The following is a 25495-nucleotide window of genomic DNA, read 5'->3' as shown; positions in this document are numbered from 1 at the left end:
TAGGGTTTATGGTAAAACTCAATTTTATTACTTCACAGGAACATGGGCTTCATTCGATGCAAGAACACACCCACAAAACACAGTTGTTGCTCAGTGGAATTAAGTCTACATCACTTCCCAAGATTTAAGTTTTCACATCAACTTGAATAAATGCTACAGTAGATAATGCCAATCAAAACTCTGAGAAAGTAAAGCTAGATTAAGCGTTATGCTAGAGATTCAACACAAGCCAGCAACTCTTTGCAAGCCTGTCTGGCTTGGCAATCAGTGCAAGTGAAACATTCAAAATACCACCTTCACACTCAAGAGGGCCAGGTAAGAATGGAGCAACAGCGTATTAGATAGCACAAAGGTCCAGCCTCCATTCTGCAAGTATGTAATAGCTCAGCAATAGGCATCTCCACCTTGCAGAATCAAGGCTACATTTTGCATTTTTTGATTTAGATCAGCTGCACAGTCATTTTAAACTATAGATTAAAGCAAACAAAATGGAAACTAATAATTTATTTCTAATTGTGTTTAAGGTTTATTACAACTCGGGTGGCTTAAATTTGTCACACACAAGATGGAGGCTTCACCAGTTCCGGGACTATTTGTATAAATCAGCACAGCGAGACAATCTCTTCGGAACAAGTCGTGAAATTTAAGCATCAGCCAAACCAGTTCAGAGTGATTTATGAAATTCTGAAGATCACATTAATGGAATTGCTAACAGCCATAACTACATCCACATAAATGTGCCTTTCATAATAAAAACACTCTACATAGTTCTGAATGTTTTAAGAACTGGTAAAATGACTACAGATTATGGAGTCCATCTCCTTTAAGGCATCAAAGACATTCTCAAGGAGGAGTTAATTAGTCCAGTTTCACAGGATACACCATTACAGAGTCTGAGATTCTGACTGCCTGCGATTAATTTTAACCCTGCACCAACATATTTTGCTTACATTAGCTCTGTTTTCAATTTCCCCTCCTGATTTTTTTTAATTTTTTTTTTTTTTTTTTTTTCCGGAGGCCTCACTGGTGTATTCATAGCTGGAGACTCAAGTGCAACTCCTCTGTACTGTTCCGTAACCAACTGGAACACTTGTCAGCAAACCTCTAGATGACAAGAAAGCCCATAAGAAGTGCTTTCCAACATGCATCCTTCCCCACCCTGTTCCCCAGTTCACAAGGCAGCAGATTCAAATGCAAGCCCCCCTCCTCTCAAATGATCTGGTACACATATGCAATTGCTTCAAAGCATCCATGTTCCTGTTAAACACAAAGTTCACAGAAATACCATGCTTTTACTGGTGCCACTGATTGAGGCATCACGAATAAAAATTCCTCCCAACCTCTCATGTAGAGGAAGATGGATTCCTTCCAACCAATAGTAGGCACCAAGTTTCAGGAAAGGACTACCTCTGGCCCAGTGCTCCAGCACATTCCCATGCAATGAAAAATATCCATCAACAAGGCAACTTCCACAAAAAATAAGGATCTTCCTTGGAGGCACTGGGTCTCCCAGGCTGGTACACTGTCACAGCACACCTTTCAAGCTTCCCTACCAAACAGCTTAAGTTCTGAAAGTAAAGGCAACTTGCTTATGCAGCTCCCTTTCTGCATTTCACTCCCATTCTGCAGGGAGCCTTGCTTGAGGATCTAGCTTCACTCGCATGCATTCAAAGCTGGCACTGCCTTCATGTCTCCTCCTGGCCACCCAATTCTCCTTCTTTATTCATGCTGGTATACACATCAAGTGACAAGCTACACAGAGGTGAGAACTCCTCTGTCCTCTGGGTTAAGAGCAGCCTTTTTGCTGAGTTAGTTTTAACCTGGATCGGTTCAGCTGGTCCCACCACAGGGTAGCATTTGGACTATTCACATGATAGCAGTGTGGAGAAAAGACAAGAATGGCAGCACTGGCTCATGTTCTACCCTAACAGATAAGAAATTATATCCCCAAGTTTCAATTTTCAAGGGAGTCATGCTCCACTACTCACAGTCACTTGCCCCAAGAAGGTGCTGCTGTTTATATCAGTAACGCTTTAGGGAAGCACAAAGAAACCATTTGCTGTGGGGTCCTCTGAGCTATACGATGGGCAAGTGTATGTTCAGCTAGTCTGGGTCTTAGGGTTCTTTCTGATTCAGTATGTTCCTTGTTTAAATTATCTAACCAAGTGCTTAAGGACTTCCTTATCTTGCTAAATTAAGCCAGCCCTTGCCAGCTGCCAACAAGGGGAAGTGGGAACACACAAGGATACTGCAGGACCCCCTTCTCTAGCACAACACAGCGTACACACTCTTCCATCTCCCAGCCTGACTGCATTTGGCACCCCCTCACTTCTCCCTGCTCCCTCCCGTAATCTAGGAGGGATTTGCACCTGGTTTAGCTCAAGACTGAATTAATTTGCAAGACAGGGAAGTCAAAGTGGTTTTCCTCCATCAGAGGTCAGGGCTATGGACAGACACAAAGTGAAGCTGTGCAGCAGATGATGTTTAGCATTGAAAATAGTTTTCCTCTGGGCTCACTCCTTTATCTGGCAGAAAAACAGTGAAGACATTTGCTGGTGTAGCAATCCCATACAACAGTCTCTTCAAACAAAAGCAGCTCTCTTCAAGGAGTACATCATAGTTTACAGATCAAGGCAAAAACCCAAAAGTCTCAAGATCCACTGCTCTCACTTATCCCTGCCCAGTGCAGCAACACAGCAAAGTTCAGTGCTGGACTCACAGCCTCCCATCCCTCCGGAGCAGAGCGACAAAATCTTGTGTCTGCACAGCACCCACCACACGTGCTATTATTCCCAACCAGACCCTGAGGTGCTACTGAATGCAAACAAAACCAGGGATGTTTGAGACAATCAAACAGCAGATGCAGCAGAAATGAATTAATTTATATTTGAACAAAGGCAAAAGCCAATGGGAGGTTAAACACGACAAGCTTGGAGGGAGTTGATTTGAAGACAGAGCTGAAGGGAGAGATGCTGAAATGGTACATTTCACTGCATATTGTGGAACTGAAAAATGAGCTAAAGTCATCTGAGATTTAAACAGTTACAGCCAAGGAGTTTATCTTAATATCTAAGCTGTGACTCTTCAGGGCCAGCTTTATAATTCTCCTTAATACACACATCATGGCGACTTCTGCAGCATATAGGAACATACCATCAATCTGACTGACTGAACACCTTTGTACTTTTTATTATACAGACAAGTGCTGAAGCTTTATTTGTGCAAAGGCTGCTTTTTATCTATAGGGACAGGCTGATAATGACAGCTGGATAAATGTTAACAGAACAAACTTTATTAGCAACTTGAACTACTTAAAAAAGGGGTCTCCACAAATTAAATCTGTAGATGAGTTTAGCCACCCTAAAAAGTGGTAATTCAGTATTATACAGCCACAACAGGGACAATGGAACTATCAAATAAGTTCTAGCTGTTCTTTTTATGGCATTGATTTTTTTGTTTCGATACATTCAAAGCATTATTGCATCAGAAAACATATCATGCATCTTTATGTTTCCAGACAAAAATCACCTGTATTTGTCATTTCTAGCTACATCTCAAAGGTGCACCAAATCTACAGTTTTATGGTTTTAGTTGCATGCTTTGCCTATATGCATGCTGAGATAATAAATATTAAATACAGGAAAGAACATAAGAGAACCAAACTGACATAAGGAATATTTTATGGCAGCTCTGTTATGTTCTGCCAGTTAAAGAGCTTGTCAAAAAATTGAGGTAACAACAGTGGCCACACCACTCAGCTGAGAATCGCTCAAAATTCACGGAAGTTTTCAGAAATTCAAGTACACAAACACCAGCTGCAACTTGTCAGAAATGCCAGAGAAATTAGGTTGGCTGCATTTTATTAGTCTATTAGCTGGCGTTCACACAGCTCCTTGTAAATCCTTTTTCTCACTCGGGGCATATCTTCCTGGGAGAACTGAAAAGGCTGGTCTAAGGCGAGGCACTTGCAGTACTGAGGAAAATGAAAAGGCTTGATTGAAAAAAAGCACGTTGACTATATGAACAATACAGGCCACTGATTTTTAAAAAGCAGTACTCTTACCTGGAGCACAAAAACCCCACAGTCACTGTCATTTTTCTGTTGTGGAATGCACTAAAAGAAACAAGAAGAGGCATGTTAGATCTTTACTTATCCTTTTATTCTGTAAGTCCTTGTCGTGGTTTGAGCCTTGCTGGCAGCCAAACACCCCGCAGCCGCTCACCCACCCTCTCCTCCCACCTGGGAACGGGGAAGGGAACTGGAGGGGTAAAGGGAGACTTGCAGGTTGAGAAAGAAACAGTGTAATAATGTTAATAAAATGAAAACAATGACAGTAATAGAAAATATAAACAGGCAATGCACAATGCAATTGATCACCACCCGCTGACCAATACTCAGCCCGTTCCTGGCTAGTGATCCCGAAATACCAAGATCCCACAGTCGCAATCCTGGAAGGGAGAGAGAGAGAGCCCCTTCCTGACCGCCCCTCCTCCATATAGTGAGAACGATGTTACATGATATGGAATATTTCATTGGCCAGTCTGGGTCTGGTGCTCTGGCCGTGCTCCCTCCCCGCTTCTTGTGCACAGGCAAGACATGAGGAGTTGGAGAGTTCTTGAAATCTCAGCAGCAGTCAAAAACATCAGAGTGCTATCAGCATTCTTCTCATACCAAACTCAATGCTGAACACAAAACACAGCACTATTCTAGTTACCAAAAAGAAACATTAACTCTATTCCAGCCCAAACCAGGACAGTCCTGCCATAAGTCCAAAAGGAGATGCAGCAAAATGATCAGGTACCTTGTTCTCAGAGCTAGATGTTCTGCAACACTAGAAACTGGAGTTGTAATTACTTATTCTGATCCAAAGTTTTGCAAGGTGACACTCAACACCTTGTTAGAATAACACCTTATATTTAGAAAAATATATAGTGTAGGACAGAAAACAAATTACAAATCTTTCTTCCAAGTTTATTTTCTTTTAGTGACCTACAGAGAACAGCTTCTCAATTAATTTAAATAAATGTTTGTACAGCATTATCTGCTTTACACAGGACCAAACTGTATCAGCAAAGTCACACAGGCCTAGAGGAAGATTACTCTCAGCATCCATGCTACCAGCAGTGGCTTTCCTCCCCCATCCTCACCAAAGGGTCTCAAAGAACATGAAGAGTGGTACATCATCAGGTGACAGGACTGAGCAAGGCAGTCTCAAATGATAACTTTCAACCTTCCTTATTTCTTCAAACATGATCTACTTTGATATGCGGAGCTACAAAGTCCCACTCACTAGTGCTGCTATGTCTCTGGCACTTGAAGAGGAAAATAATCCTTTTTCCTCAACTCCCATATCTTCTACCTCACAGAATGCAGGAGGACAACCTTTGGCTGCACAGGGTGTGCATGAGTGCAGAGAGGAATCACTTAATCATTGTATCAGCATCTAAAAATAAACCTGTGTGAGGAGAGAGCTGCTGGGAATATGTCTAGTGTGAAATGACCCGTTTTATATCTTTGGAGCCATTATGGGATGGCTACGCAAATCACATTCCCTCATTTACACTACACACAAGTTATTCCCTTTTATTGTTGCCAGACTTTGTTTACTTGTGATCAAATGCAATGTGGCACAACAAGCTCCGGAGACTAAAGCCCTCTATCCATAGCAAATATAAAATATAGGCAGCAGCAGCCTGTTCCCTCCCTCACCAAGTCCCATCCATTTGGCACAGTTTAGAACAGTCCTTTCAGAAGGAAGCTGAGTCTCCAGCTCATTCAGTCCTTGACCTTGTGCCAACACAGGCACCAGCTACAGGTTTTGCTGCACGGATATTTAATTGTCCAGAGATTAGGCTCAGATCACCAAATCACTTGCAGAAAGTATTAAAGACCTAATGGGAGCTGAATGAGCAGCAGAGCTCTAATTCCCATGTGTAACCACCTGTGTTGCTCCTAGCACCCTCCACATGGTCAGCATAAAACAATTTACTACTTGTACAAATACACGGGTTTAGAAGCAGCCTGCTAAAATCTCCCAGAAAGTCAGACTGGAGGGCTCAAAGTGTTGCCATTTACCTTTGTCACAGAAGTCTGCCAACCCTGAAGAAACTCGGGGCGATTCTTCTCTTTTGCTTCAGTCAGCAAATACTTTCGAATGTTCTTTAAAAAGGAAAGGAAAAAAAGGCAACAGTATTATTCACCAGCTAAGAATAGGAGAGAGACATTGACATCTTTGCTGGTATCCTTTCAACAAAGATGACAAATTTCAGGTGAGCATTAAGTATTAGGAGCTGAGCTCAGATCTAGAGGTAAAGAAATTATGAGCTCTGGTGGGTACTGTGCCTTCCACCACCAAGTCTCATTGTGATCTATCAAGGGGAGCTAAAGCTCAGCCCCACCATGCGCTGGTATGCTTAATACTAGACTAGCTGTGGCACTCAGGCACAGTCAGAGTGATCTCAGACATGCAGACACACAGTGCAGATTGGCACGTGTTCTCTCCTGGCTTACTTGGCTGACACCAAGACCCTTATTAGGTCCCCCATTAGATATGATAGCGTTTTTCTGCCTGATTCTCAACAGAAAACACTTTGAGTTCTGCAGCTAATCAACAAAGCTCCAGGGAGAGTTTTAGTGGCATACAGGAAAAAGTAGTCTGACACAAGCAAAGAGAAGGAAGCAAGACAAATGAGCCTATGGTCTTGGGTTAAGTAAATCCTTCTACTTCTCTGTAAACAGGCTGGTGGTTTGTAGCACAATTTAAACACACTCCAGCACACTAACATTCACCTTAGTGGGTGGATCACAGTGGAATTTTGGGTATTGGCCCCCCTTCCCCTACAAAGGGCAGGAATAAGTGTCTCATGTTTGTGAGACATTTAAGTGCAAATGCCTTGCCTGAAGCAGGATGGAGAAGCCACACTGCAAGACTGCAGGAGAGATTATAGGGCTGCTGAGAGGGACTCCTGGTTTATGCTGCAAGTTCAGAAGCTGGAGAGCAAGAGGTCTCTCACTCCCAGAACAAACATTAGCTTCATCCTCAGTAAATGCCAACAGGAAACTAGTATCTTCATTCACAAGTCCTAGCTGGGAACTCTCCTGGGTACAATAATTACTACTCTTCTGCAAGCCAACAACTACACACAGTTAAAAGCAGAGGGCTGCTGCATCAAGCAAGCAATTAGGTTGACAAAATTAGCTTTTGTAAGAGGGTCATTACAATTTGCTAGTCACAGCAAAAATTTTCTGGCTGCTTTTTAACAGGAAGGCTGATAATTTAAGTCCAGCGTTCAGGTTGCAGTTTCGAAAGGTTGCCGGGTTATAGTCAGAGGTACACACCCCATAACAATGCAGACAGAGGAAAAAGGCAACGTGCTGTTAATAGCACAGGAACACGTAAACCCCACTGGGCAGCACTACAGCATCTTCAGTCCTGTTCTCTCACCCAAGAAACCTCCTGCAGAAAGCACCACAATTTATCATTTCCTAAACACATTCCCTTAACAGTTGAAAGAACTGCCTTTACTTTCCTTTTGGCTAGTCTGCTCCCCTATTGCACTTGGTTTTGAGCCCCTGCTTTTTGTGGGAGTGGCAAGACAGAGCCACAAAAGGTGTGCCGATTACACGGTCAGGCTAATTAGGCAATAGGCAATCTGACCTCAGCTCCCAGCTCTGGTGTGATCCTCAAGGTCTCTGCTTCAGACTCCTCAGCAGGACAAGCTGATTCTCATTTCATACACGGCAGAACAACAACAGACACACTGCATTTAAAGTTTAAGGCTGAACAGAAAAAGAGGGGGTAGTGTTTGTTTAAGAAAACAGTTCAAACTTTGCAGACACAGCTGTCACTCTTACCTCTACACAAAACTTAAAATGAATGCCTTGAGAATCATAAAACGAAATAATTCGACTGGGGATGTTCACAGTAATGAGGGACCAGTGGACTTCCAGGTGAATAGGAATTAACAAGAGAGTCTTTTTGAACAAGTCCACCTGGCAAGAAGAACAATATACATTAGAGACTATCCCACAGGTAGAACACAGCAAAGCAAGAGCTTAATTGTATCTAAGTCTCCTCTCCACCACCCCATAACTGAAGTCTTCTTTTGCCCCTCCACTCTTTCACCACATTCTTCATGTTTATCTCATAAACAACTTACTAGCAGGCACAAAAATAGTTACAGTCTAGAAAGTGGCTAAGGAGCATTGTATAGTACCAGTTAGTTACCAGTGTATTTGTAGCAAAATCCTGCTCACACTGCACTTTAACATCTGTGTTGAAGTGGAATTTCTTAAGTAATGATGGTAATACAAATCGAGCCTCAATTTGGGTTAGCTACGTATCTTCAGTAATGACACTCCTGCAGTGTAAGCACCACAGATTTCTCAGAGCTGCACTATGGATAGGTGACAGATGAAGCAGTTGTGGTTACAAACACCCCACAAAACCAGCAAACTGGTGCAGTTTGACTCCCTCTGCCATAACACAGGCTCTGTGACTTGTCAGAGGAAGGCAGAAGGAGTGCACGATGCTTTGGTGAACAGAGAAAAGGAGGGGGCGAAGGCAGAGCAGATTCATCCTTTCTTGAACTTCACTTTGTAGCAGATGTACTGTGGTCACAGGCAAGCAAACAAGAGAGAAGGTCTAAAAGTACAGAACAAGTAGATCAGATACAACACCCCCGGTGTCTGTGTGGCAGATGAGCCCTTATGCTTTTGGAAGCCAGCCAAGCCAGGGCCTTTCATGATCTTTCTTTTCCCAGCTCCTCTTGAAATGGGTGTCTAATTGCTGGGTTTTTGGTGGTAGAGTCCAGAAAATACGCAAAAATAGAATACTGAACCAAATGAACTCATCCTGTGGGAAGATTTCTATGCTGCTTGCCTTTTTTTTTTTTTTTTTAAGAACTGTGCAATTTGAACAGTACATAATTGCTGCACTACTGGTAAAGGCAGGTCGTTTGTCGGAAAGAAAAGTATATTTTTTGAGTAACAGTGGGAAGCTGAAGACACAAAAAGGTCTGAACATTCACAGCAGTTATCATCTGAGCCTTGCTCACAACAGTACTTTGATTGTCACAAGCATCGATGATCCCTGCTCCCACCTGCAGAAACTGCTTCCTGACCAGATTACAGCACGCCCACTACACAACGATCCATCATTCTTGGAGAGAAGCAAAGAGATGTCAGCCAGCAGCAAGCTGAGTCCACAAAGGATAACTGGAATAAGATAAATGAACTACACCTCCTGCGATGTCCAGCATAGCAGAGCCATGCTAAACTCAAGGGTCCTTATGTGACCCCAGCTGTGGGATTGCTGCAGGCCTGCAAACCTGTAGCAGAAGAGCGGAAAGAGGCAGCCAAAAGCAGGAAGGGTCTTTAATTAAGATCTGATGTGCAGAAAAAACAGCGGCAACCTAGATTTGCTTCACTGAGACAGCGCAGAGTCAGCTAGCTGACATGACAGTGGATCAAGAGCAGGAGTGCCAATCTGATCCGTGGCCAGAAGGGACAGACACAAACAGAAGCTTTGAAACCCCTGCAGCTAGACACAGAAGAGCATGTCCTTCTAGGCCCTGGCTTCCTGTATCCCAGGAAAGCACATTTATAAAGCCAGGTACAATACTCTGGTGTGTTCAAAAAGCAGAAACAAGTTCCCCTTCATTGCATGTTGCAGGACAAAGCAGTCTACTGAATCCTTCCAATAGAAACTGCTTGGTTCTCATTCTTTACAGTTCTCAAGCTTTAGAGATTCTTCAGAAATTTAAGTGTAAATGCCTAAACAACTGTCCTGCTCTCATCTGGTCCCCCCTCAGCAACAACAGGAATAGAGGTTCTGCTTTCAGAATCTACCTTCACTTTGGGGTTTTTTGAAGAACTTGAGTTGCTGAAGAAAAAGAACATTTTTTTAAAAAAAAATCTGGGAACATTAAACACCAATATTCAGTCTTTCTTTAAAGAGATTTTAATAAATTATACGAATAGATTTTATACTTAGATAATGAGTTCAGCTCTAGCATTTCACAGATATGTGCTATTTAAGTGCTTCTGCAGAAAGATCATACATTCAAACATGGTCCTTGATTAGTCTTGCCTCATCTCCCATATTAGAAAGGACAAATGTTCACAGAAAAAAAGAGAGCACTGCCCTTTGTATTATCTGCCTCAGAAAATACCACAGCCCATGATCTGGTATGGGTTCTGGAAAGCAAGATGAATTCTAACCTTGTCATGTGGATAACAGTTCGGCTTATTAACTATGGGTCTCTAATTTCTGCTTTCTGCTTAGTACCTGTATGTGTTACTCAGGAGTAACAATTGGATTTTATCAAACAATCCCAGTTTGAGATAAAAGGAAGAAGCAGAATTAAGTCTGCTCTCCTGTAGATTAGTGTACCTGGCACAGTCAGGAGCAGTAAGAGACATTTCTTGCAGATAAATTAACAGCTTGCATGAACATACACAAAGAGATAACCTACCACTGAAGATGAAGCCATTCAAAGTACATTTTCACAGCATAAACATACTAACTTGAATAGTCCCACCCTACTATTTCTCTGTTAACCTCTCCCCACTTTGTATAGCTCCTTTGCAAACCCATCCTTTGCAGATAACACATTGTAACCCAATTTCAAGTTAGTGATTCAGCCCAGCCCAAAAGAACCAGAGCACTGATGACATGGAGTTAAAGGATACCTTTTTAGTCCATCGTTTTACCCCATTATATCCTTTGGTTACGAGCTGTCTATGAAAAAAGCTGTTAAAGAAATGAACCTAAAAAAAGAGAGAGAGGAGGAATGAACACAGAAATCTTCATGTGCAGCCATTCCCTTTCCCCCAGGATAATTTATACAAAATAACTTGTAATGAGGCAATATTTAATGCAGGTTTAGAAATAGAACCCCAGTAGGGACAAACATAGTCTTTTCCAAGCTTGAACTATTGCTGTTCTTCAGCAAGCAAATAAAGCAAGCCTTATTTCCCTATAATATATGATGTGAGCCACTACAGCATTTATATTTATACTTTTGTATCTCCAGGTATATCATGTTTAATTTTCTGTTGGGAGTGGATTTAGGAGAAAACCACCAGGATAAGGAGTTACAGTTTTTGTTGCTCTTTACAGGAACTGAGAAAGAAAACACTGGACTGGTAAAGTGTGGGGGAGGTAGAGAAGGGAATAACTTCCGTTTTTAGTTGTTGAAAGCTCTGAGATAAAAAAAAAAAAAAAAAAAAAAAGAATTGATCAAAAGAGTTCCGAGATTTAATCTAACAACACGGTCATTTGTATTCAACTACTATGACCAGCTCCAGACAAAAAACAATATTCTGCTATTTAAAAGCATTTTTAAGTTATAGCACATCCATTTTGTAACTGAAAACCTACATTTATGACAAAAAAATGTAGGCCTATGGTAAAAAAAAGAAATTATGTAGCTCCAGGTTAATACTATTATTCCCTGTGCTTAGCTTCTTGCAATTACAGGAACAGATTAATACAAATGGCAATCTGCAACATCTGTTTTTAATAATTCTGCTAGCGTAGAGGTGGTAGAAAGCTTGAGTTATTACTTAAAAAAAAAAAAGTTTGAAAATTCAGCATCTGAAAACACAGTCTAACACCCATTAGCTATGCCAACAGACTTCAAAACCACTTTCTGAGGTACCAGCACAAAATCTCCCATGAGGATTTCAATTATGCACTGTGAAGAAAAAGCAGACACAAGCAAACAGATACAATCTCCAATACCACAACCTTAGCACACACTCAGGAAGTACAGAGAATACTAATGAAGAATCACCATCACCACCAATCAAAGCAACAACGCTCTTTCTTCTGAGCTTGAAGATTTTAAGAGTTAGGTTCTGCAGAGCTCATCTAAAAACGGCTTTGGTTCTTCCTTCGTGGTCTCACCTGAAAATTGTTCGGCTGTACTAGTAAACAGATGGCTTTTTATAATTGCCATTGCTGCAAATTTAGTCACAGAGGGGGAGGATTGTTTTCTTGATTATTATTTTTTTTCCTTTCTTTTTTTCTACTGCCACCAACAGTTAGACACTGCAGTTGGAAAGCAGTAAGCATGCTGTTGAGGATGCACAAACCAGAGTCCTGCAGCGTCAATACTGCCGTGTAACCAAGCAGCTCTGCATCAATTCACATTCACCAGGCAGGCAGCTGATGCAGTTTGAGCTGTTACAGCCCCCACAGCTGTGAGGTGGGCGGGTGGGTGAGTGCAAGCAGCACATGTGCATGGTTCAGATGCTACCATTCGTGGTTTGTCATCCCAGCAGAAATCCATCTTCAGAAAATTCAGCTGAAATGCCAGACTGGTGAGCAAGGGCATGGATAAAGCACTTTAGAAGCAGATAAGCTGGTGACAGAAACCTCTAGGGGAGAAAGGAGAGTGGTCTGGGCAAAATCAGGGTACTGGTCTTCTACAGGTACATCAGTAACATCAGGCTGCCACAGAGACCACCTGCAGAGCTAATCCATTAAGTTCCTGAAACAAGAGCAACAGCACTGAAAACTGTATTTTAGCACAGGAAATGAAGAAAATTTGATCTGCAGATAGCAACAAATTATAATGGAACCACTCAGAACATCATTGAGATAAATGTTTCTTCTGTATCCATAATACTCAATGTGTCACTCTTCCCTCTCAATCTCTCATCAGGTACATTTGTAAAATAACAAAAACCCTCACCTTTTCAGGGACTGCATCCATTACGAGTTCACCATACATGTTAATTATCTGTAAGAGTAAATATTTGAATATGTACAGAATAATTTTATAAAACCCAAATTCACAAGTTCCCATAAAACACTGGACCCTTCACACTTAAAACAGCAATAAGGAGGTGACCAATTATAGTAACATTTTGCTGTAGTCTGAAGGACAAGCACTCTGGAACTAATAGTGGTTGTCCCAGAGAGAGACAGTAACTGGCTGCTTGAAGTCTGCCTCAATCTGAAATGCAGTTTAATTCAATTTAAGTCTACTAGTGCATGCCCTGGGCACTGCAGCCTTATTGGTTTTTTGGCTGTGGGCCACAGTCTGCTGTTTCACTCTGCTGTTCTTGTAATCTGCTCAAGCCTGGGGATGGGGGAAGACGCTAAAACCTATATGGGTAGCCACTATTTTCTCAAATTAGTGCAACATAATTTCTTCAAAAGGAAGCAGTTTAGTTGTGACACCTCCCATTTTCCAGACTTGTAACCACTATTACTGCACCTGGCATTGTAAAAGTTGCTCACCCCTTCTTTTACTTCTCAAGTGTAAGGATAGTCCTCCTATAACATAGCAGAAGGTGAACAACTAATAGCCTAATAATAAATGGGCTAAAAAGGGATAAGGAAGTACATAAACACCAAGCATCTCTGACCTGGTCATTCAGCCAGTTCTGGCCTTCCAGGGTAGCTAAATCATCCATATCTAGCATGTGCTTATTATAGAAGACCCGGAAATTGCAAGTGGAGGGTTTTGGATGTTTTTCCCGATACTTCATGATTTCCCTGGTGATAAAAGGTTTTCTAAAACAGGATTGAAAAGGTAGAAAAAAAGTAAGTCAAGGTCACATCAAATGAACTTCTGTTCTGCTAGGTGTTAGATGTGGAATATGCAAGTATCAATGCAAGAAATTCATCCTTTACAAAGTCTAGAATTTGATACTGCTACACACCTATGGGAAAAATCTTCATTAAAGACTTCTTTTAATCTTCCCATGACATCTTTTTCACAGAGTGGTACTAAACTGCCATATTTCTTCATAACTTCATCTAGGAATCCTTTAAATATACCAGAAAAATGAAAGTGCAAACATATAAAAACCTTCCGAGTTCACTAGTCCAATAAAGCAGTCATTTCTTCCAAGTACAAGCAGCAATCATTCTGCACCCAAACAACACACAGCACCACACATGGCAGTACATATTTAAGAAAACTAAGCTGAAATTGGCAACATTAGATAAACACGGGGGTAGGGGAAGGAGGACAAAAATAAAAAAGCAGGAATCTGATCACTCAGCTTTGCAGGAAAAATCAGACCCCATTCTTGCCATACATACACATATCTACATCAAACTGATTATACCAGTGCTATGATGAGACTCCATCCCCCTGCCTATTTCAATTAGCATCTTAAACAATTTTAGTGCAACAGGAAAAGCCATCAGTTTCTGCAACAGTTTTCATTGAAAACCCAGCATCTTATTCTTACAGTATGCAGAATGACTCTCCTCAAACGTAAGCAGCTTTGGCTGGTAGAGTGTTTGCCGTCTGTCCAGTTCCTCTGCTGTCACCATAGTGAACGGAAAAGACACCAGACAGATTCTCAGCAAGTTTAACTCATTTACCCTTGTATCCCAGGGATGGCATTTAAGGTGACATGGCCAGCCACGTCAGCCCGCCATTGCCTGGGAAAGCACCGGGCAACCATAACACCAGAAACAAAAGATATTAACTAGGAAATAGCGAAGAGATGAATGCTGGAGAAATTAAAAAAACCTAGGAAATAGATTTTTTTTTTTTTTTTCCTCAGACACAAGACTGGAATGCTGGAGACATAAATCCCACCCAAGCATCCAAAACCACTTTGAGAATGAAAGAAAATAGAAAACAGGATTTCAACACTTGCTAGTGAATAAGAGAAAAAAGACCCATTTGTCTAGCTTTCTGAAAATGAATTTTCAAATGCAGCAGAAAACATGTGTTCTGTATATAGAAAGCTGGATCTGAGATCAGAGTCCAGGGAAATTGCACTAACCCAGACTCCAGGACTCTTCTCAGGCTGGGTTGTGATGGCAGAGAGCATCACTGGACAGTGCAGTGTATGTTCAGTGCTTAGCTTTGTAAGGCTTTGACAATATTTCCTGGAAAGTTTTAAAGATCAGGATGGGAAGAAGCAAGATGAGAGAAACACTTGACAGAAAAAAGTGTCAGAAAAACAGCAGTAAGAATAAAAAAAAGGAGAGATACGAAGAACAAAACACAAAGAGCCAAGGAAAACATTGAAGATATAGCAAGAAGTACACCTGGATGTGTGACAGAAGGAAGGGAGGATTGAAAAGCGAGGTCAGGCAACAAGGAATCATTCTTCATGGGAAGATAACCTTCTTCGTAATTTTGCCAAACACTTGCCTAACAACTTTTACCCCTTACATCTTAGTAGATTGTGACAGGGAGGCTATTTCTCACTCTGGCTAGAAGTCTAGATAGACAATACATGGAGCTTATAAGCCTACCTTATTCTCTTTTAATATATAAAATTTTTTAAAGTTTTTTATTCATACACACAGAGGAAGAATTGTTCTCATGGTTACAACTAACAACAGCAGAGATCCAGGAAACTTCCAGCTAGACTCTGACCTCACTTGGGCTGGTGTAACTGAGTAACTTGAGGAAAACACAAAGTTCAGACCTGGTGCAAGATCAGACACCCATCATGAACAGGATTTACCATGGAGCTCTGTTTGATACCTAATAGCACATCAGAATGCACTAAATATTGCAGCCCATTAACATCTGAGTTCAGCTGCTGCAGAGAAATTCAAAACCTGAGAGCATCCCTAACACTTACATCTCCTTCACGCATCTACCCTAGGAACTCTTTTCAGGTTAACAGGATCTTTTAGGATGCAGTTAATTATTAACAACACTCCTAAACAGACAAGAACTCATGCACACAGTTGTACCAAAATTAAAATTATTTTTTAGAGCTTTTCATCTGAGAAAACTCAGAAGTGCTATACTATCAGTATGAATATGTATGTAGTGCAGATTTGGCTTTAATCCCGAGAGGAACCCTCAGCTCTGAAGAAAAATGGAAACTGGTCTCACCTACTTTCTTGCAGAAGCTAGGTAAGAATTCTCTTAAAATTTTTAAGTGTGGGAAAGTTTAGTGCATTTGCTGTCTGTCTTTTTAATTGTATTTTTTAAGTTATTCAGGCCTCCCATGCACAAGAACGTGACTGCCTATCAGACCATAAAACTAACCTTTGCCACCTTGACACAGTCTTGGTTCTTGACTATTACAGGACTACACCCCTTTTTCCGTTGGACAAACTTTAAAACTCCATTGCAGAAGTGGTCTGTTCACTGTGGTACCACAGTTTCTCTCAATTTCCCACACAGCACCTGGTCCTCACTGGACCATGTAAAGCCAGTCGTAGAGAAATACATCCCACACTAACTTGTGGTTATGGATGTAGAAAGCTAAACCATCTCTCGAGGTTCAGTGTCACCTTCACGTTTTGCTTTAGAGTCCATTGCAAAATTTAAGGAACAAAAAGTGGGCAGAAAAATCTGAGCATGTCATACTTCAAACGATTCTTTTAACACTAGTTGACACCATCTTCAGGTTTATGCAAATCCATGAAGCCAATTTTTCCAAGGGAAGACTTCAGTTATCAGAATACTGTTAACTTGAACATATTAATGGTACTAGGTGTCACAACATGTTAGCTTACTGCTCCTTACTATGTGTATAGTATGCTGCTATACACAAATAAGACACCGATTACTATTTTTACCATGGTCCTCTTTAGAGAGACTATCAAATACTGCATGCTCAGCATTAAGTAAAAAAATCCCAGACTTTTTGCTGAACCTTTGCTAAGACTAGTCTTGCCTTTTTAAAAAATATTGTCTAATAACATTCATTAAGCCTACTTTATGAACAACTGTAGAGAAAACTCAGTGACAATGAACAATATTTGGCTTTTAAAACCTGAGATTCATTAAGCAATCTAGTTTCAGTCTAAGACAGAGCAAGAGAAGAGAGAATAAGGATGAAAGAAAGTACTAGAACACTAAGGATTTTCAGAAACCAAGTTAGGAGTAATAATTGTCAACCGTCTAAAAAATTGGACGTTTTAACCCCGTATCATCTTTTGAAACCACAGGATAAAAGACATTTAAAATGTCTATCAACAATTTTCCACAAAGATCCCAAACAAATTACACTATATGCTCTAAAACAAAAGCAGAGGCATAATTCAACTATCTCCCGAAACAGCTTGTCAAATAAGCATTGATTTGTCCTGCCTTCATGCAGCTCTCCTCTTTGCAGACTCACTTCATTAAGTGTTACGCTAAGCACCCTTTACAATTCACAAGAAACCATTTTAATAAAGGAATTAATGCAACATATCAACTCCACAATACATCCAGCAGTCTTTAGGAACTCCTGGAAGCCCTAAGATATGTAAAAGGTATACCACAAAGCCACGTTGCCAACTGCTCGTCAGCCACCCGGGAAGCTTTCTGACTGCTCCTTTTGCCTCCCTTCCGAGTTCCTGATTTTAGTCCTGTGCTTTCTGGCAAAGGCTCCTCAAGAGGACTTTTACAGTAAGGGTGATCTAGTAACTTTGCACTAAAAATGTCCAGGTTTAAGGAGCCCTCTACTTCCATTTGGTTAGAGCTGTCCTCATTTCGTGTCAGCTCCATGCATAAAGGTCCATTTGCAAAATTATCACTGACATCAGAATCCTGCAAGGAGGATTGCAACAGTATCATTTCATCTACACCCATAACCTCATTAGATTCTGCTTCATCTTGACCTGAAACAGCAATTTCTTTTCCTGTCACAGAGACGAAAATGTCAGAGCAATGATCCTCTGCCAGAGCCCCGTTGGTCTCCACCTGGTGCAAGGTCTCTGCCTCCGGAGAAGCCCTAGCATGTGGTTCTGGTGGGACAGCATCCGCACAGCCGTCCTGCCCTCCGCATCCTGGCTCCTCAGAGCGCGGCTCAGCACACGGTAACGCATCCTGCGTACGGCAGACCTCCGGCGCACTGATTTCGCTCTCCTCACCTAAAGACTTGAGTGTATTATTGTTCATATCTGATAAGTTGTACCGGTTCCAAAGACAGTTGCTTTTAGATTTCCAGTAGGAAAGCCAGTTACACAATCCACTTTCAAAATCCCGCTGGAGCGTCTCTTGATGGTCCCTCGTAACTTTCTCCACCCACCTTGGCTTGATTTTTCTCAATTTGCAGGTTTTGCCTCTTGCTTGAAGTTCCGGGGATTTTATAATTCTATACCGAAACCTAACCATAGAAAGTTTCTTATGCATCATAAATAAAGATCTATTTTTTACAGTATGATGGTTAAATTTGGACCTCTGTATAGTTGTCAAGGGGCCACAAGTTCCATTCCACTCCCTTTGCAACAGCATTTCCTTTTATAGTTGTTTAAAACTATTAGGACTCTGTTGCCCTCACCATTATTGCTCTTCTCCCCGCTATATACAAAACCACCTTTCTTTACAGGTAAGGCAGCACCATCCAGCGAACCACATGAGACATAATGGATATTGCCAGAGATGCTATTAAGAATAGCTACAGTTTCAAATTCTTCATTCAAGGGATCTTCACTCTGAATGGATTCATTGTTGAGTTTTCTTACTGCTTCTCCAGATGGGCTTTCGGTTTTGCGATAGGGACAGGATCTTTTTGCTCTCAGTAGTTTTGTAAGGAAAGCCGTAAGGTTTGGCAGAAGGTTTTTGATAGCTTTTTACCTTTAGAGGCACATCAGAAGCCCACCTGCTTTGGAGCTCAAGTGCCTTCCTTTTGCACTGCAGTCTTCTGTACAGTTTGTTGTGATTTAAGCTCACAATTAGTTGAGTACTCTGCCTTTTCTTCTTAGCTAGGAAAAATTGCTTTTGAAAGCAGTATTTCCCGAGCTTCCCAAATCCAGTGGTCCATCTTCTAGACTGGGCCAGCAACTGACTTCGTTTCCAAAGCAAATGTCTTCTGTGGCTTTTCATTTTTCTGCTGCATTATGATCTTGGAAAACAGCTGGAAGAATAAGGGAAATAAATTCAGTTATCTGGACTGTAACATAATAGCAAAACACTCAGTCACATTCCTCAGGCAACATGCCTATATAAAATTCCACCCATCCTCCAAACACAATCCCACATTCCCTAGGACATTCTCAATTGCACCAAAAGGAAAAAGAAGCAATAGCTGCAATGGCTCAGTGTGTAAACAGGCTCTTCTCATTTACCTTCCCTTGAGGTAAAGCAATAAACAGGTAATCCCCATACAGCCCACACTCCCTATATATTTATTTCTGACTCTCTAGCCTGAGGTTAAATCTCTCTCAATATCCATGTTGTAGAGCAAGCACAGTTAACTAGGTTGTCTCAAAAGGCTTTTGAAAAACAAAACTTTGAAGTCCAAGTTAGTCAACAAGTGTGTGCAGGTACCTGACTCCATCAGCACTGTACAAAGCAAATGCTTATTCTTGTGCAATTAATGTCAGCAGGTACTCTGAAGGCACTTCACACGCTCACACAAATTTTTTCCCTTAAAGGAACAGCAATGCACATACTGCCACGGTAATTTTGATTTTCTGACGAGATAAAAAATTACAGTTTACTCTGAAGTGGTTCCTCTATATTTACAGTAACAACTCATTCCATGTGACACCACCACCATCAGCTTCTATAATCAGTGCTTATCTGTGCATTAACAAAGCAATATCAATGCAGGACAGAGTTAATCACCTTTAAAAACCCTTTCCCCACTAAAAACCTACACCTCAAAGTGTGCAATAAGGATGTATCCAAGACTACACAAGAGTGTAAAGTCTGCATAGTAACATCTATTCATCTTCACTACATAACTAAAAATATTAATTCAAAGGTAGAAGAATCCAGAAAGACAAGGGGAAGGCATCAGCTGCACACACAACATAGGATGTTTCATGTAAATTGTCCCAGCTTCACCAAGTACATTACATCTTGCATTTTACAACAATTTGGTTTTTTCTCAAATTCAGAAATGAACTTTGTCCCCTTCCTCTATCCAACTGATTCTGACTTGGACTATTACAACAAATTTTCTCTTAGCCACACCTGTCCCAAGCATTACACACAGGCAACGCTTAGCCAAAATAAAGGACCTTATAAATGGAAATAAAACATTAACAATTGGATGTTAAACATAAATATGAAATCTTGGCACCTGCAAAAACAGGTATTTAAAGTCTGACTTAAGAAGCTCTTCTGCATTTTTCAGTCTACTCATCTTAGACAAACAGCAGGCAGCTTTTTTTTTTTGGTCAAGGAGTGGGAGGGGAGTATAAATGCAGAGGGGATGAAGAATATAATTCAGCACTTGAGTGAGGTATTCTCACCATACAGAAAACATTCCAGAGTTCACTACCTGCAGCCTAGAAAGGAACCTGGTTACCTCCCCTCACTGAGATGTGCAAGACAGAGCAGCTTAACAGTATAAGCACTGCAATAGGGTCTATCTTTTGTAACTCTCCACGAGTCACCATGCAACTTAGCTATCATAAAAATAAGAACATAACATCTCATCATGCCAATTTTCTCATACTCGTTCTTTTAGTACGTACATATTTCTCTACACTAGATCCAGTTTATGCCTGCTTTTATGCTACAAGCTCTACATGTCTGTCTATTGTGTATGGTACCTAGAAAACATTCCTTGAATGGCCCCAGTAAACATCAGCCAAACCACAGTCTTGCTAGGACAGCTTACCCCAGCCACACTTCTATCCAGGTAAAACAAACCAACCCGGCAGAACTGCAGCATTCTCAACAGAGCCGTGTATGTATACAAGGGGCTTCTGCCAACAGGGCGAATCGTGGGTACTCTGGGAAGAGCATCGCGTGTGCGGGTAATGGTGTCGCGGCTTCTGAGTCTCAGCACTATGCCCCCAGTAACTGTGCAATATACCTGCTGGTTTTTAAGAACACTCCTGAGCGATTTGGAGACATCGATTTTCTCCTTGCTCTCTCATAGCAAAGTCCCACAAGGAGCCTCCCCTCCACAGGCACTGCCGCAGACGTGGAAGAAGGCTGAGCCACTGCTGTTTTTCTGAACAGTCACCGACTGCGCAGGAGCTGAAACGCCTACAGCTGCCATTGTTTCACCCATGGCAGACTGAACTAATGATCACAGTGGGAAAAATACTGAACTAGAATCTAGCAAAGATAAGTCCTGACAACAAAAAGAACCTGAGGCAAACCTGAACTGAGAGACAAGAGTGGTGCCACAGTTTCAAAGCAGTCAATTGCATCATGGCTCATTTGCACGCTGGTGTCATGAAATCCAGCTTCTTAAACTGCAACAAAGGAAGATCTTAGGAAAGTTGTTCTACCCACCTGTTTTTCTGTTTCATTTTTAGCTTAGATCATTAAAAATTGCTTCACACTATAATGTGCAGGATTAAAAAATACTTCATGTTTGTCTAATGCACATACCAATTTCTCCACATAGAAAGTTTTTTCTGTACAAAAAAGTTTCTTCTTAAAATGGGGAAAAAAGTTTAAGCCATTTAATCCAAGCAAACCTTTCCTGCCCTCTCCTCTCCCAGTCAATTTTGAGTCTGGATCCCTTTAAAGCAAAGGTCTCCAAGGAGCAGTTAATCCCAGTCCTAGGAGCTGAAACAGTTCGCTTTTCTAATAGCAGTATTACTTAGAGTGACAAAAGCTAATCCATACACAAATATTTAATTAAAGTTGCTGCTTGAAGAACTTATTTTCCATCAGTGCTACAAGAGTATTACTGGTTTTCCTTGGCAACATAAATCAGCAAGGCAAAAGAACAGCTTAAAAGTACACTGCTAGAAAAGGAACTGAAGTGAGCAATGTAAGACCAAAAATAAAGTATGCACCACCCTAAAGTTTAAGAACTTGAAGAGAAAGTCACATCTTCACTCCATACACTGACACAGACAAAAAGCCTCTGAAGTTGAGGAACTTGCACCATTAAGAGAATAATTTGGCTAGTACAAGCCACACCTCCACTGCACAGGGATGCTGCCAAGACTACACCAGCAAAATCTTCAACCCAGAAAGGTCCAAGAAGTTCACTTGCCAAAGACCGTAAGTGAAAGAAATTTACTGCCATTTGTCCTTACTCCTTCAGCTGTTTGGCATACCATCTGCAAATGATTAAATATTAAAAAGCACAATCTCTTTTGCACTGGATAAAGACAACCCTGAGCTGCTACAGCTCTGTACTAATGGCAGAATCTGGTTATAAATTTGCTTTGTACTCTAGGCTTTTAAAAACATATTTGAGCGCCACACAGTTTTCAGAATGGAGACTTATCCCAAGAGCTCTGCTAAGTCACAAGCAAGCATGACTTTTTATCAATTTAACATAAAGCTGGCCTAAAATTCACTGAACACCTCCACATGAGGAATGGAGGAATGTGAGGCCCTTGATCCTTTACTGAGTAACAAATTCAGCACAGATACACGCTATATTTCCCTTATAGCAATTAGCACCTCAGCCATTTGCAACTTGCATGATTGCAGCTTCCGTGAAATTAAGTACTGGAAAAGACACTATACATTCACATCTTTCACCAATTTTAAGCCTGTTACAGTTTAACCACTAATTAATCCTTGGCAGTCCTATTTATTTTTGGCAGGTTTAAAGAGGCCAGGTTTTATCTGAAAAGCACAGAAATGAGAAAGGCTGTCCCAGCCAATGCTGCTGACAGGGCTCCGATCAAAGGTTTCTAGCTGGCACCTGAAGTGTCAGACCACAGAAACCTTTTGTCCTTGCACATGTAGAACCAAACCTTAGCATGGCAGCAGTGCAGCTACTTGATCCCTAGATCACCAAAAGCCATCCAGGGCTGCATCCAGGTGGCCAGCAGATCAAGAGGCACATGCAGCTGGTGATTAATTCAAATACAGCTCACCTGCTAACTCTTTGTCATGGTTTAACCCCAGGCAGCAACTAATGGCACCACACAGCCGCTCGCTTACTTCTCCCCTGTCCCAGTGGGATGGGGAGGAGAATCAAAAAAAAGTGAATCTTGTGGGTTGAGATGAGAGCAGTTTAATAACTAAAATAAAATATAATATCAATAATAGTAATAAGATATGATAATAGTCATTTTAATGAAAATGAATATAACAAAAAGAGAGAGAAATAAAACCCAAGAAAAGACAAATGATGCACAATGCAATTCCTCACCACCTACTGAGCAATCCACCCGTCCCAGCCAACTCCCCCCAGTTTATATACCGAACATGACATTCTGTGGTACGGAATATCCCTTTAGCCAATCTGGGTCCATTTCTCTGGCTATCTTCTCTCCCAGCTTCTTGTGTACCTGCACACTAGCAGGACATGGTAAGTTTAAACGTGTTTGATTTCTTAGCAACAACTAAAAACATCAGTGTGTTATTGACATTCTTCTCATACCAAATCCCATACTGATTCCAAAACACAGCACTATTCTGCCTACTAAGAAGAAAAACTAGCTCTATCCCAGACAAAACCAGGACACTCTTATGTTGTTACTGGCTTTCCCCAGGCTGCCCAGATTCTAATATTGCTATTCAAAATATAAAAGAAGCTTGTTTTGAAGAGCACCAGCAATGCAAATAAAGAAACGGCCTTGGAAGAAGATGCCCTCCCTCCCCCAACCGGAATCCAAAATTGGAAAGAGAGAGAGGAAGCTGGGGAAGGGTGTCTCTCTCCAAACCACCGTGTGGCCAGAACTAAACTAATACGGTCAGGAAGTCTGACATGATTCAGTCAGCACATGCAGAAGTAACACAGGTTCACGGCACTGGGAAATATTTCCTTTTTGCTTTCTTTTCTGACCTGCCCAGCACTGTTCTGTGAACTGTTAATCAAGCATTTTGTCCCAGAGGTGAAACAAGCCTTAGGGAAACACACTTTGACAAAACATAATGTATTAACACAAGACCATACTGAAATGGCCGAAGTCCAAAGTTAGCAACTCATGGGAGCACGTCAGGGTGCACTGCTGATGACCTCAGTTATCACACTGCAAGCCTTACACTCTTGCTGTTACTTTGGTCTCTTCCCTTCTCTCAACTAGAGCTTTTGGGAACTAACTCAGTCTCACACAGCTGACTACACATCCGCTACATTTATTTCTGTCAAGATGATTATAATTTACTTAAGGAAACATCCTCCTTTAGGCCAAACTAGATTAGTGGAGATACGTATATCAGATAAAATTGCATTTAAGAGAAATACTGTCACAAATCAGAGTGATGAAAGAGAAAAATTTCTAGATTAAAGAACGCAAAGTTACTTTTATATAAGTAAGGCATAAGGACATAAATGTTTTTTAATCTTCCGGCTTTAGACTGATTTTAATGAAATGTCACTCAAGCTTTGTCCCTTCCTTCCTGAATACCTCTGCAAGGCAGAAGCACGGAAGTAGCTGAAACAAAGCCTATCAAACTTTGCTGACCAAGCCCTGTGAAGGGAACAGAAACTGAAATTTCAGTTGAGGTCTTTGCACATGTCTGGGGTCTAGGACCTCCCTGGTGTTTTCCCCAAGACTTTCCTTAACAAACAGTATATTTTCACAAGTATTAAACACATACTCCTGCTGCTTTGAAAAAAGATGACTTCTCTACTTGTGTTAGTGACACACGTGTAGATAAGTAAAGGTGAGGCTATTACCAAGGGTAATATGCTTTTCTGAGCTAGAAGTCTGGGCTAGAAGAAGTCTAGTTTGGAGATGGCTATAGAGAGAGCACACCAGTTAAACCCAGTCCTTAGCTGAGGAGCACAGCTGCGCTGTTCCTGCCCCACGATTCAGCACCCTACCTGTGACAGCCACCCACGTGGAGCTCCCCATCCCTGCCTGACCGGCACAGCCCAGTTGGGAAGAGCAAACAGCACTGGAGCAGATAAGCTCTCTGCTTACACAATGAAGAGGCTGGGAGTTTCTGTGAACAACAAACAACTTGGGGGCATAGAAGTAGGTCTGAGAGCCCAATGATGGAGAAAAAAAAAAAAATCTATATATAAATTTCTTGCAACAACTGGAAATGCCTCTCTACAGCCGCCCAGCTCCGTCAACTCTCCCAGTCTTCTAGTTCTGCAGAATCTCCCCAGGAGAGCCTGGCAGCGAACGACTCCGCACCGCCCCAGGATTTTTGCCCGGCGCCCCCGTTCGCGTCAGCCCAGAGACAGCGCCAGGGACCGAGGGCCGGGAGGGCAGCGCAGCGGCCCCCGCCCGCCGCCGGGGCCGGGCCGAGAGAAGCGGGCGCTGCCTCCCGCTCCCCGCCCGGCAGCGGCGGGGGGAGGCCCGGCGGCCGCCGCGCAGGCCGCGCTGCCCCGCGCTGGCGGGGCCGAGCCCTGGGCGGAGCCGCGCCCGCCGCCCGCCGCCGCCGCCGCGGGCCGCCCGCCGCCCCCCGCCTCGCCTCACCTCTGCCCGCCGGCGCCGCCCGCCTCATCCCGGCCGCCGCCGGGGCCGCGCTCCGCCCCCCGCCGCACGCCGGCCCGCAGCGCGCTGCGCCGGCGCCGCCGCGTCAGCCCTGCGACGGGGCGGGGGGGGGCAGCGGCCGGCGGGGCAGCGCGCCTGCGCCCGGCAGCGGGGCCGGGCCGGGCCGGCGGGGCAAGGCCGGGGCTGCTCCGCCCTGCCCGTCCCTCCCGCCGCCCCCTCCTGCCCTTCTCCCGTCTCCTCCGGGAGGCCCGAGCGACGCGCCCCCGGGGCGGGGATGCGGGAAGGTG

At 42.4% G+C, this 25495-nt stretch overlaps 1 protein-coding gene across 2 annotated transcripts; it reads right to left on the bottom strand.

Annotated features, from left to right (window-relative positions):
* Positions 1 to 25256, bottom strand: SENP5 (SUMO specific peptidase 5). 2 transcript variants are annotated; one of them, XM_042794076.1, is made up of 10 exons: positions 25191 to 25256; positions 17214 to 18793; positions 13679 to 13784; positions 13382 to 13529; positions 12703 to 12750; positions 10694 to 10771; positions 7856 to 7993; positions 6077 to 6160; positions 4064 to 4114; positions 1 to 3973 (listed from the first exon to the last, which is right to left on the bottom strand). In XM_042794076.1, exons 2-10 carry the CDS (start codon positions 18169 to 18171, stop codon positions 3863 to 3865), a joined length of 1722 nt encoding a protein of 573 aa, XP_042650010.1. In that variant the 5' UTR covers positions 18172 to 18793; positions 25191 to 25256; the 3' UTR covers positions 1 to 3862. The 2 variants fall into 2 exon arrangements, with proteins under 2 accessions (XP_042650010.1, XP_042650017.1); XM_042794083.1 differs by having other exon boundaries at positions 17556 to 18793; positions 25191 to 25240.
* Between the last annotated feature and the right edge of the window lie 239 nt (positions 25257 to 25495).

This window comes from Tyto alba, unplaced genomic scaffold (assembly GCF_018691265.1).
Source record: "Tyto alba isolate M040663 unplaced genomic scaffold, T.alba_DEE_v4.0 Super-Scaffold_10, whole genome shotgun sequence".
Taxonomy (NCBI): Eukaryota; Metazoa; Chordata; class Aves; order Strigiformes; family Tytonidae; genus Tyto; species Tyto alba.
The sequence above is the reverse complement of the archived record's forward strand: the minus strand, read 5'-3'. Positions and strand labels throughout refer to the sequence as shown.